This window comes from Rhincodon typus, chromosome 2 (genome assembly GCF_021869965.1).
Source record: "Rhincodon typus isolate 14 chromosome 2, sRhiTyp1.1, whole genome shotgun sequence".
Taxonomy (NCBI): Eukaryota; Metazoa; Chordata; class Chondrichthyes; order Orectolobiformes; family Rhincodontidae; genus Rhincodon; species Rhincodon typus.
Window position 1 is genome coordinate 5,651,650 of NC_063333.1, and position 12,892 is coordinate 5,664,541.

Below are 12,892 nucleotides of genomic sequence, written 5' to 3' on the forward strand. Positions count from 1 at the left end.
CGAACGTCAGCTTTCCTGCTCCTCTGATGCTGCTTGGCCTGCTGTGTTCATCCAGCTCTACACCTTGTTATCTCAGATTCTCCAGCATCTGCAGTTCCTACTATCTCCCAAATCTAGAGGGCATGGCTTTAAAGGTGAGAGGGGAAAGATTTAAAGGGGACTTTAAGGGGCAACTTTTTCACACATGAGGTTGTGTGTCAATGGAATAAGCTGCCAGAGGAAGTAGTAGAGGCGGGTACAATTAAACATTTAAAAGGCATTCGGACAAGTACATGAATGGGAAAGGTTGAGGGGTGTACGGGCCAAATGCAGGTAAATGGGACTAGTTCAGTTAAGGAAACCTGGTTGGTCTGGACGAGTTGGGCTGAAGGGCCTGTTCCGGTGCTGTATGTCTCTATAAATAAGTCCCTTCTGCACCTTTCACGGTCTTCCTAACACGCGGTACCCAGTGTTGGTCACAGATCGAGCTGACTTCTTACCAGTGTTTTTAAAAGATTAGTGCCACTTCCTTTTTTAACTGTGTCTCAATTTATAAAGCCAGTTACTCCATCTGACTCTTTCACTGTCTTTCGGAGTTGTTCTGGCACCAAAGATTTGCTTCTATGGAGCCCATTTAAACTTATTCCATTTAGTTTATTTTCTTTGTCCTCCTAAATCTGAAAAGTTGTGGTTCCAGTTGTGAAGTGTGAAGAATAATTTATGAACTCGCTGAGGCAAAGGCATGAGGTTAGCCAGCTGGTTGAAGATGTGAAGCAGAGATTGCTAGAACTAACGTGAGCATTAGTGCCTCTGTTAGACTGTTGTAGAAAAGGGGAGAGTCAGAGATGTGAACCTTGGGGGCTTCATTAAAAATAGGAGGGTGGAGCTGAAGATCGAAATCACGACATTACAGAAACTGGAAATGTTTAAAATGAAGGTTGTGAAGAGCTTAAAAGGATATGCAAGTGTATAAGTAAAGAGAAGCTGAGCTCTAATGCTGAAGGAGGGACAGACCCCAACTAAGAAGCAGAAATGTGTACAGAAGGTTTAAACTTCTAAACTGGGAGACTGTGTGGAGCAGATTATCAGGTGAGGTTTTTGGAGTTGGGTTTGTGTGGTGGACATTTGGCAAGAGAAATCATTGACTGGGAAAGTCAGAGTGCGATGATCTTGGTGAAATGATACAGGGCTGCAGTGAGACCAATCCTGGTTGTCTGCGTACAGTTTTGTTTCCCCACCGATGGTGGGACCACCAGGCTGATACTGAGATGAGAGGTTGTCTTGTGAGGAGAGATTGGAGTAGAAGGGGTTTGTATTCTCTGGACGTTATAAGATTGAGAGATAATCTTACTGAAATTCATAGAGGGCATAATGTCAGAGTAAGGGGTTTTGAGAGATGAGGAATTTCTTGTCAGGACAGTAAAACTGTGGGATTTTTTTTTTGCTGCAGAGAGCTGTCGAGGCTGAGCCTTTAAGTATATTCAAGACTGAGAAGACCCTTTTAATCTGTAAGGGAACAGTAGGAGAAACAAACATGCTGCTGGAGAGCATCAGCAGGTCTGGCAGCATCTATGGAGTGAGAAACAGTTAACGTTTTGAGTCTGATATGACTCCTTTTCAGAATGAGTTCAAGATTTGAGGGAGGGTATGGCCGCCTCCTGTTCCTATTTTTAATATCCTTTCTAGTGTTCCAGCATTTTAATTGTTCGTAGTAATTACATCCAGTGCAGTGTTGATATTCAACTGCTAGTTAATACTTCCAGTGCTTCTGAAATCTGTCAAGATTTAAATTGCAATAATTCCATTCTGGAAAATTAACTTGTTTAAACATCAGGGTTTATGTCAAGGTGTGCTGTATATTTTACTCCATTCTGACTTTAGGAGAATTTTGTGCCAGTTATGGGCAGGGATGTCAGTCATTGGACGTGACAAGCTTTCTAATTATCAACTGAACCGAGGTCAGTTACAGGGTGATTTGCCTAATAACTACATTGAACTCTGTAATTCAGAAGAGTGTCCAATAATTTGGATTGCATCATGACCATTTCACAATGGGACCTTGCAATAAATGTGGTCTCTGCTTGATTCTCATCTCCACTCCTTGCTGGCTGTTAAAATCCCCTGTGAAGTGTAGCACCTACGAGCTGTTACCCAAACCACTGGCTGACTACAGTGGAAGAGCTATTTTGTGGATTTAGAGGTCTGATTTGGAAATCTAACTGGATACGCTCACATTAATAACAGATGTACCCTGAAAAGTCAATTCCATCTGATAAACCTCATACTTGCACCATCTATCAAAAGAATTTGACAGGTTTATCATTGATGCTTTTAACGTTGGCTCCCAAGTTTCACTTCTCTGACTCTCTTCTGCAACAGAGGCACTAATGCTCACGTTAGTTCTAGCAATCCCTGCTTCACATCTTGACCCAGCTGGCTAACCTCACGCCCTTGCCTCAGTGAGTTCATAAATTATTCTTCACCTTTCACAACTGGAACCATAACTTTTCAGGTATAATTTGGTAATAACGCCTTCTCTGCACATAGCATTTTATCAGGCAATGAGCGGCAAAAGCTTTATCAAAAAGATGATGGATTTTTAAGGATGTGGAGTTTAGGACGGGGATTAACAAGAAATGGGGGGGTAGGTGGCTGCTACCCATGGAGCGGGGTGGGAGAATGCGCAAGATGCCAAGGTGGGAGGACCTGAGCAAATACGGAGGAATTGTAGATGCAGAGATGGTGGGGAAAGGGAGAAACACCATGCATAGATCTCAACTCAAAATTATTGTTGCTAATTTTTAAATCTTGGCGATTCAGAAACCTGTTTGCTAACCTGATCAGCTAAGGACTGGGTTTGTTTGAGTGCGATCCAAGTTTGAAGAGAATACCTTCTGAATGAGCTGAAGCTAGGTTAATATTAGTAGTGAATTTGATATTCACTCTTCAGATCTGTCTGACCTGTCCTCTGCAGCACATCTTGTGTTTAAGGACAGAAGTTGTATGACACCAGGTCATAGTCCAACAGGTTTATTTGAAATCTCCAGCTTTTGGAGTGCTGACAAAAGTTTGTGGTTTTAAAAAAAACTGTTGGACTATAACCTGGTGTTGTGTGACTTCTGACTTTGTCTCCCCCAGTCCAACACCGGCACCTCCTCCACATAATGTTTAAGAAAGACTATCACTGGCAGAGTAACCGATTCTAGCTTACACTCACAGCTAGAGACTGTAATTTGTAAAAGAAATTGCTTTGAATTTGCTGAAACAGAGTGTTCAGCCATTGGAGCCTTTTCTCATTACACTTCATCTCACCCTCACAGAACAGGCTTTTGTTCCTTTGTCAAGATAGATCTAGCTTCCCCTTAAATGTGTTTTAAGTTATTCATCCAATTCAACATTCTCAGCATTTTCAGGGTAAAACAGTTTTTCCTGAATTGGAGTGATTATTAACTACCTGACTAAATTTTTTCACCTGATGTTGTGGTCTCCCCATAGATGGGAATATCTTGTTAAAGATTTATATCACGAAACCCCTCAGCCATCTCTTTGAGAGAAGGGAGCTCCAGTCTGTCCAATCTTAAAAGCTGTGGAATGTTGTAATAGGTATTTTTGTTCGTTCTGGATGATGTATTTGCCTAATTATGTAGTTGAGTCGTTGTGTTGAGACTGTTTGACGTTGTTGACTTAATCACTGAGCTGGTTTGTTTTCGTTCAGACGTTTCGTCACCATGCTAGGCATGGAGCTTGTGGAGGCTCTGTGGAGCCTCAGATGAAGTGATGTTCTGCTCTGCTTGGAATTTATACTGTCTGGTCCATTATGATGAGTAGTGTCATTTCCTGTTTTGATCTGTATGGGTTTGTATATGGAATCCAATTCTATATGTTTGTTGATTGCGATACGGGTAGAGAACCATGCCTCCAGGAATTCCTGAGCGTGTCTATGTTTGGTTTGGGCTACTGTGGTTACCTTGTCCCAGTTAAACTGATGGCCTTCATTGTCTGACCATACCAATATTAAGGAGAGTTTGTCGTGCCGTTTTGCTGCTAGCTGATGTTCATGTATTCCGATGGCTAGTTTCATTCCTGTCTGTCCGATGTAATGTCTGTGGCAGTTGTTACATGGTATTTTGTAAACCACATTGGTTCTGCATGTTGTGGGAATGGGATCTTTGATCCTTAGGTCTTTAATATCAGTACACTCGGACAATGAAGGCCATCAATTTTACTGGGACAAGGTAACCACAGTAGCCCAAGCCAAACATAGACATGCATGGGAATTCCTAGAAGCATGGTTCTCCGCCTGTAACCAGGGGTCGTGAGTGGGCGGCACGGTGGCTCAGTGGTTAACACTGCTGCCTCAGCACCTGGGACCCGGGTTTGATTACACCCCCCCCCCCCCCCCCCACCCCGGGCGACTGTCTGTGTGGAGTTTGCACGTTCTCCCCATGTCTGCGTAGGTTTCCTCCGGGTGCTCCGGTTTCCTCCCACAGTCCAAAGATGTGTAGGCTAGGTGGATTGGCCATGCTAAATTGCCCATAGTGTTCAGGGATGTGTAGATTAGGTGGGTTATAGGGTAATGTGTCTGGGTGGGATGCCCTGAGAGTCGGTATGGATTTGTTGGGCCGAAGGGCCTGTTTCCACACTGTAGGGATTCTATGATTCTAATGCAATCAACAAACATATAGAATTGGACCCCATATACAAACCATAACAGACTGGACAGTATAAATTCCAAGTGGAGTAGAATAACATCGCTTCGTCAGACGCTCCACTGCTGATGTCACCTAGCACGGTGATGAAACATCTGAAAGAGAAGAAGCCAGCTCGGCGAGCAAGGCAACAACCTCACCCACAACCCGAGCTACAGATCTTTGCCAAAACTTTAAACTATGTTTGACATTCTGAATGGTGATTCCATTGTTCACAGGAAACACCGATTGCTCCGTGTTGTGGATCTCACAGGACTCCAAGACGATGGAGACAGGCAAGATGCAGATACCATTGGCCAGTGGTCCCGAACTGTGGCCTTGGCCAAAGCTTGCATTGATGTATCCCGGACCAGCAGGAGGGACGAGTACAGTTCATCTAAAAGGAGGAAGAGCAGAAGTGGTACTGCATTGGATGCAAATTGTGAAAACCAGCTGTGTGTAGAGTTTCACGCCAATCTCTTCATCACCAGTAACTCCTACACAACAGTAAAGGACGCGCTGCAAATTGGCAAGTCCTCTCCGCTGTGTTTGAAATGCCGGGACCTTCGAGCAGAGGAGTTGTCTGCAAAAAAGACCATTGGTATCCTGGAGCTCTTGGACCCAGTGGTTCTCCGGAAGATTGAGTTGCGTTACAATAACCTCGGTCTCAGCGGGCTCAGTACGCTGTTTCCTTACTTCCCCTTGTTTGCCAATCTGAGCAGCCTCAAACTTCCCTACAGTAATATTGACGTGAGGCACATGACTCCCGAGATGGAAGAGTCCTTCCAGAGCTTGGTGTCGATGTTCAGCCAGCTGCCTAATGTGAGGGAGCTGAACCTGGCATCCTCCAGACTATCTGGACGCATCCGTGAGCTGCTGAAGTAAGTGGTCAGACCTGCCTCTTGCTCTAACTCAAGACATGAAATCCCAGCCACCTTTGGCACGATTTGAAATGTCAAAGGCAAGGGATAGTTCAGAAGTAGAGGTTGGTGGCTGTCCAACTGAGCACCTCCTGGTCTTCTCAACTACAGCTGGTGTATACCTTCCCTGTGAGCTGTACCTTAGCAGGTACCGTTCCATTGTTCTTATTCTGGAATCATGTTTGAAGGAACACTTTTGCCATGGGGTCCACAAGAATTGCGGATTAGAGAGCCCATCACAAAACTCCTTCATGGTAACCCCCAGCTGGTGTGGGAACTGAACCCATTCTGTTGGCATCACTCTGCATCACAAAGCAGCCATCCCACTGAGCTAACCAGGCTCAGTAGGCAGCACTCCCCTCAGGAAATTGGGAATTCAATCCTACTCCATAAACCGAAGCACCGAATCTAGTTGGCACTCACTGTGCACTCTCAGGTACCATCTTTTAGATGAGGGGGCCCTCAAGTGGATTCTTGGGGACTCTTGGCAAATATGTATTCCACAACGAAGGATTACAGGTGTGCAGATTTGTTGCCCCATTTTCTACACACAGTGACTAAATTTCAGAAGCGCAGCATTAGCTGTAAAATGAAAGCCAAAAAAGGTGCTGTAGGAGTGCAGAGATAGTAGGAACTGCAGATGCTGGAGAATCTGAGATAACAAGGTGTAGAGCTGGATGAACACAGCAGGCCAAGCAGCATCAAAGGAGCAGGAAGGCTGACGTTTCGGGCCAAGACTCTTCTTTTCTGTAGGAGTGCAAGTCTTTTAACTCTATCTCAACATTTAGAATGATCAGATTTTGCATAAACAGGAGACAACATAGTTTCACTGGTCATTTGACTCATTTCTGTTTGTGGGAGGTTTGGTCACTGTTTCACTTTGTAACAGTGCTAAGTTCACTTCAAAAGTTGAAGTATCCCTCACACCAAGGTCTATGTACATGTTTGCTGCTTCTTGCAAAGAGGTAGTATTAGAGAAATTCTGTGTAATGCTGTCGGGGTTTGTGGCCCTTGTTGTTTGGAAATCCCTGTTTACATACTATTAATTGATTGGGGTCAATTTGGAAATATTTACTATTAATTACACTCTCGAGATGTTGGATGCAGTGAGAATCAGGTTGTTATTGACTGCAGATGCCATTGAGACTGCTGTTGACTTCTTTAATTCAACACTGGTTTACTGTCAAGGAGCTGTTTCTCAATCAGTTCTAGCACAAAATCTGATCATCTAAATGTTGAGATGCAGTTAAAAGGCTGCAAGATTTTGTCTGTCTCAAAGATATTGCCAATCCCATATAAAAATCCTTCAGTTCTAGAGGGCCTCTAACCAGTTAATTACAGTCACTGATTTGATTTTTTTTTAGTGTTTTCTGTCACTGCTTGTGTTGTGTCTAATGGATTTGTTTCAAACAGTGTCTTGCAGCAATCCCTGGAAAGCCTGGAACTTGCTTACTGCTACCTGCTACCAATGGACGCAACCTACCTGGCCAACAGCCATCATGCCCCGTACCTGAAGAAGCTGGATCTGAGTGGTAATAACCTCTCTGATGTCCTGCTGGGCCCTTTCTGCCAGATTCTGCAGCACTCTTCCACCTCGCTGGTCTACCTGGACATCATGGAATGCAGGGTGATGGACAGACAGCTCACCGCCTTCCTGCCTGCCCTCGGACTATGTTCTCAGCTACAGTATTTCAGCTGTTTCTGTAACCCTATTTCCAGCCAGGGTCTCAAGGCCTTACTTAACACTGCAGTGCACCTACCAGTCCTTAAAGTTGTCGTGCACCCTATCCCAGTCGACTGCTATGAAGAAGGACTGCCCTGGCCCCCATCTACGTATGACCTTATTGACTACAGTATCGATCAAGAGAAGCTAAGTCGGGTTGATGCAGAACTGCACGAGATACGGTTGAAGGCAGTGAGAACAGATATTCTTACAACAGTTGAGTTATACAATGACTTCTCATTCGATGTGTTGCAGTTGTACTGAAGCAAACGCCCTTCATTTTTTCTTTTAAAAACAACAGGAGCAGCTTGTATTAAATGCGTTTGAGACAGATACAATTTATATGAATTGGTTTTATATATTTGCAGTTAAGTGAGATTTTTATATACGTACCTAAATCTTTATTTATAGTTTAAAAGCATCAGTACAGATGTAATAAACTTCATTTCGTTAACTTGTTTTTTCTAAGGAAGGAATGAGGTGAACCATTTTCTTTGTCTTCTCCTGCCCAAGCAGTACACACAGGCTGCACAATGCAACCAGTTCAGTTTCTGTCTCCCCTCCTCATGTCTGCAAGGCAACCCTGCCTCAAAATAGAAGGTGCTTGTTAAGTGGGTGTGTTGAGGCCTGGGAGGGAGACTTGAGAGGCTGCTTTGTGGATTGGGGAAGGGAAAGGCCATGTTTAATGAGATTTCTGAGGCATGAATTGATCAAATGTTCATCAGGTTGATTTGAGTGATGGTGCCTGCCACTATAAAGAGCAAGCCTCACCCTTGTTCAGCTCCAGCTTTTGAGTGGATGTGGCAGTGATAAAAAATCCGGGTCTCTAGAACTCTGGTACCCTCATCCTGTTGCACCAGTACTTAGAAACCAATTTGTCCGTTGTAAATGTAGAGAGAAGCGTACCAGAGGTTGCTGTTTCTTTTGTAAATGTTCGGAAAATAAGTTTATTGTGCTCCCAAATCAGTTCACCATGCTGTTTATTTACACCATTCATTGAACCATGAACCCTTCACCCTTCTGCAGACTGTGTGTGGAGTTTAGAAGATTGGTGTTGCTTAATCTGAGTGATGGCCCAGGCATAATAATACAACACAGTGACTAACTTGGTGCAAATTCTGATTTCCATGAAAGGAGATGCTGCAATGCTGAGGAACTTCACACATGGCTTGTAACTTGGTCAATAACTCTGGGACTTCCATCTAGCTGTACTGAGTTCAGACCTAGATGCTATTTCTCTGAGGGGGTCTTCTTGCACAGTAGTAACGACCCTACCTCTGGACCTCGAATGCTGTGCATTAGGTTTGTCTCTGCGTGGCCTGTTCGGTCTCTGCGCAGTGCATTCCTGAATGGTGCACGTCTTTGCTCCCTTGAAGCTCACAGGGAATCCTGATCATCACCAATGAGCAATAGAGTGTGGATTTATGGGAGAAAACCTTAGTTTACATCACTGCCCCGTGAATGGTTCAATGCAAATTTCATAGGTGCCCACAAATAGGATATGTAGAGAATGTTTCTATAGTAAGATGTAAACATTGCTGACAAGACCAGCATTTAGTGCCATTCCCAAAGGTAATGTTCCCATATCCCTCTAAACCCTTCCTATTCATATACCCATCCAGATGCCTTTTAAATGTTGTAATTGTACCAGCCTCCGCCTCCACCACCACCTCTGGCAGCTTGTTCATACATGCACCACCCTCTGTGTGAAAAAGGTTGCCCCCCTAGGCTCCTTTTAAATCTTTTCCCCTTGCAACTTAAACCCTCCACTTTTGGATTCCTCATCCTCTGACTCCTCTCCGTGTCCCTTATGATTTTGTGAACCTTGAGAAGGTTACCCCAGCCTCTTCAGCAACAGTAAGAACTGCAGATGCTGGAGTCACAGTCAACACAATGGTTTAAGGTCAGGACCCTTCTTTGTCTACTTGTGACTCAACTTTCAAGGAATATTGAACTTGCACTCTGTTTGTTCAGCAACACTCCCCACGACCATACCATCAAGTGTATAAGTCCTACCCTGATTTGCCTTTCCAAAATGCAGCACCTGACATTTATCTAAATTTAAACTCCATCTGCCAGTCCTTGGCCCATTTGATCAAGATTCTGTTGTACTCTAATATAACCTCCTTCACTGTCCATTGCATCTCCAACTTTGGTGTCATCTGCAAACATACTAACCCCCCCCATCCCTCCAAATCATTTATATAAATGAGGAAAAGCAGTGGACCCAGCACCGATTCTGTGGCACACCGCTGGTCACAGGCCTCCAGTCTGAAAAGCAACCCTTCACAACCACTCTGTCTTCTACCTCCGAGCCAGTTCTGTATCCACATGGCTAGTTCTCTGTATTCCAGGTGACCTAACAGCTCGCCAGTGTAATAGGAGGAACCTTGCTATAGATCACATCCACTGCTCTGCCCTTATTAGTCCTCTTTGTTACTATTTCAGAAAACTCAAATCAAGATTTCCCATGCACAAAGCCATGTTGATTATCCCTAATCAGTCCTTGCCTTTCCAAATACATGTAAATCTTATCCTTCAGGATTCCTCCAACAACTTGCCCACCACTGAGGTCAGGCTCACTGGTCTATAGTTCCCTGGCTTTTTCTTTTCACCTTAGCTAACCTCCTGTCTTCTGGTCAATTGCAAGAACTGCAGCTACTAGAGTCATAGCCTGACCTCCCCCTCCCCCCCTCAATGTGCCTGGCACCACTGACCATATGGTCACCATTGCATCACCCACTGACATCACTGAACTCGTCACATCCGCTGACACCGGTCACGGGACTTCTGGTACCGCAGGCCATTCCCCTGCTGCCACCACGCACAGCGCAGACACTGCGTCTGTCTCCAACATCAAGGACAATGTCACTTCCTCTGACACTAACTCCGCTGCCACACCCAGCTCCAACCCAGCCACCAGCTCTACACCATTGCCCCAGACTTCCCCTCATGAAGACGAATGGTCAGTCCTCAGTAAAGGACTCACTTTCATTTGCCTCCACCCACACATCAATGAATACTGCTCACACCTCGACATCGAATACTTTTTCCACCGTCTCTGTGCCTATTTCTTTAACCGCGAGTCTAAGCCACCCTATACAGACACCTTTTCCCACCTCCAACACACCCCCTCCTCCTGGACACCACCCTAAGGCCTCCTACCCTCCCTCGACCTCTTCATCTCCAACTGCCGTCAAGACATAAATCGCCTCAACCGCTCCACCACAGAACGTGCAGCCTTCTGCTGCAACCCTAACCTCACTGTACAAGCAGAGGACAAGGGAGGCCAGCCACCAACTCTGACGCCACCTCCTACTGTCCCCCTCGATTATGATCCCACCCCTAGTCTCCCAAACCATTCATAACCTCATCACCACAGCCTCCAACCCGACTCCAGTTTCCCCCCCCCCAGTCCAGGAACTCCCCACCTACGTCCGTGACACCACCCACACCCTCCACCTCCTCCAAAACTTGTGATTCCCTGGTCCTCAACACCTCATCTTCACCATAGATGTCCAGTCCCTTAAGCTATTTGCATGGGGAATGCAAGTATAAAGTGCCTTCTGCTTCTTCCTCTCCCACTTCTTCCTCTCCCACAGGCCCGACCAGTCCCCCTCCTCCAACACCCTTATCCACTTCACCGAACTCGTCCTTACCCTTAACTTCTCCTTCAACTCCTCCCACTTCCTACAAACTAAGGGGGTGGCTATGGGTACCTGCATGGGCCCAAGTTATGCCTGCATCTTTGTAGGATATGTAGAACATTCCCTTTTCTGCCGCTACACTGGCCCTATCCCCCACCTCTTCCTCTACTACATTGTTGACTGTATCGCAGTCCCACGAGGAGTTCAAACAATGCATCAGCTTTATTAACACCTTTCACCCCAACCTCAAATTCACCTGGACCATCTCTGATACCTCCATCTCTGGTGACCACCTTGAAACAGACTATTTCAAACGCACCAACTCCCATAAGCTACCTAGACTAGACCTCCTCTCAGCCATCTTCCTGCAAGAATGCAATCCCCTACTCCCAATTCCTCCACCTCCGCCGTCTGTTCCCAAGATGGAGCGTTCTACTCCGGAGCATCCCAGATGTCTTCCTATTTCAGGAACCACAAACCCCACCCCCGGTGATCAAAAATGCTCTCAACGGCATCTCTTGTATTTCCCGCACCTCTGCCCTCACATCCCCACCCCCCCCCCAAAAAAAATAAAAGACAGAATCCCCCTTGTCCTCATATCACCCCACTTACCTCCGTATCCAACATAACATTCTCTGCCACTTCCGCCACCTACAATCCGACCCCACAACCAAGGATATATTTCCCTCTCCACCCTTACATGCCTTCTGGAGGGACTACTCCACACTCCCCACCACCCCGGCACCTTTGCCTGCAACTGCAGGAAGTGCTACACCTGCCCCTCACCTCCATCCCAGGCCCAAAGAAAACCTTCACATGCACATCTGCCAATGTGGTCTATTGCATTCGCTGCTCCCGATGTGGCCTCCTCTACAAATCGGGGAGACCAAGTGGACGCTCGGAGACTGCTTTGTAGAGTGCCTGTGCTCTGTTCATGACAAATGACAACACCTCCCAGTCACGAACCACTTCAACTCCCCCTCCCACTCCCTGGGTGACATGTTTATCCTGGGCCTCCTCCAGTGTCATAATGATGTCACCCGAAAACTGGAGGAACAGCACCTCATATTCCACCTTGGGAGCCTACAGCCCAATGGTCTCAATGGACTTTACCAGTTTCAAAATCTCCCCACCCCTGACCAACCCTCCCTGTCATCTCCACCTCCTTCATCTGACTCGACCCACCTATCTGCTCGACCCACCTATCTGCTCGACCCACCTATCTGCTCGACCCACCTATCTGCTCGACCCACCTATCTGCTCGACCCACCTATCTGCTCGACCCACCTATCTGACCAATCCCCACCACTGCCTACCTGCACTCACCCATCACCATCGCACCTATCTTCCCCCAGCCTCACCCCTCCTCTATTTATTTGAGCTTTCTTCCTCCTCCCCATTTCTGAAGGCTCCTGACCCGAAGCATCGACTTTCCTGTTCCTCTGATGCTGCCTGGCCTGTTGTGTTCCTCCAGCTCCACACTGTGTTATCTCTGACTCCAGCATCTGCAGTTCTTGCTATCTCTCAGCCTGACGGTTTACTCAGTAAAATTGTCTTGGCAAACATTCAATAGTACAAGCTGGTAGATGCTGGAAGAGAAGCACCACACAAACGAGGCCAACGTAAAAAGGGACAAACAGGCCAGGAAGAGGGCCCAGATGTTGAGAGACCCCATGGTCAGACTGCCCGTGGTTTGGGACTTGGGAGGGTTCCTGGTGAGGTGGGAGCACTGTGGGGAACCCTTGGAGCCCAGAGGCTGGGGACACTGTGATCCTTCTGGTACTGGCAGCCTAGGGGCTGCAAGGAGGTACAGAACTGATGGGTTCTAACCTGGCCATCCAGAGACGGATGAGCGCTGCACAGATATCCATTGTACAAAGATAGTAGGAACTGCAGATGCTGGAGAATCTGAGATAACAGGATGTAGAGCTGGAT

At 46.3% G+C, this 12,892-nt stretch overlaps 1 protein-coding gene across 4 annotated transcripts in view; it reads left to right on the forward strand.

Annotated features, from left to right (window-relative positions):
* Nucleotides 1–7,645, forward strand: part of LOC109911386 (leucine-rich repeat-containing protein 14) — a 13,934-nt gene extending 6,289 nt beyond the window's left edge. For all 4 annotated transcript variants that reach the window (XM_048611972.1, XM_048611977.1, XM_048611968.1 and 1 more), the window contains 2 exons: nucleotides 4,907–5,548; nucleotides 7,001–7,645. In XM_048611972.1, coding sequence (XP_048467929.1) covers nucleotides 4,907–5,548; nucleotides 7,001–7,574 — 1,216 coding nt within the window. In that variant the 3' untranslated portion in view covers nucleotides 7,575–7,645. The remainder of the gene's footprint in view (nucleotides 1–4,906; nucleotides 5,549–7,000) is intronic.
* Nucleotides 7,646–12,892: the final 5,247 nt, after the last annotated feature.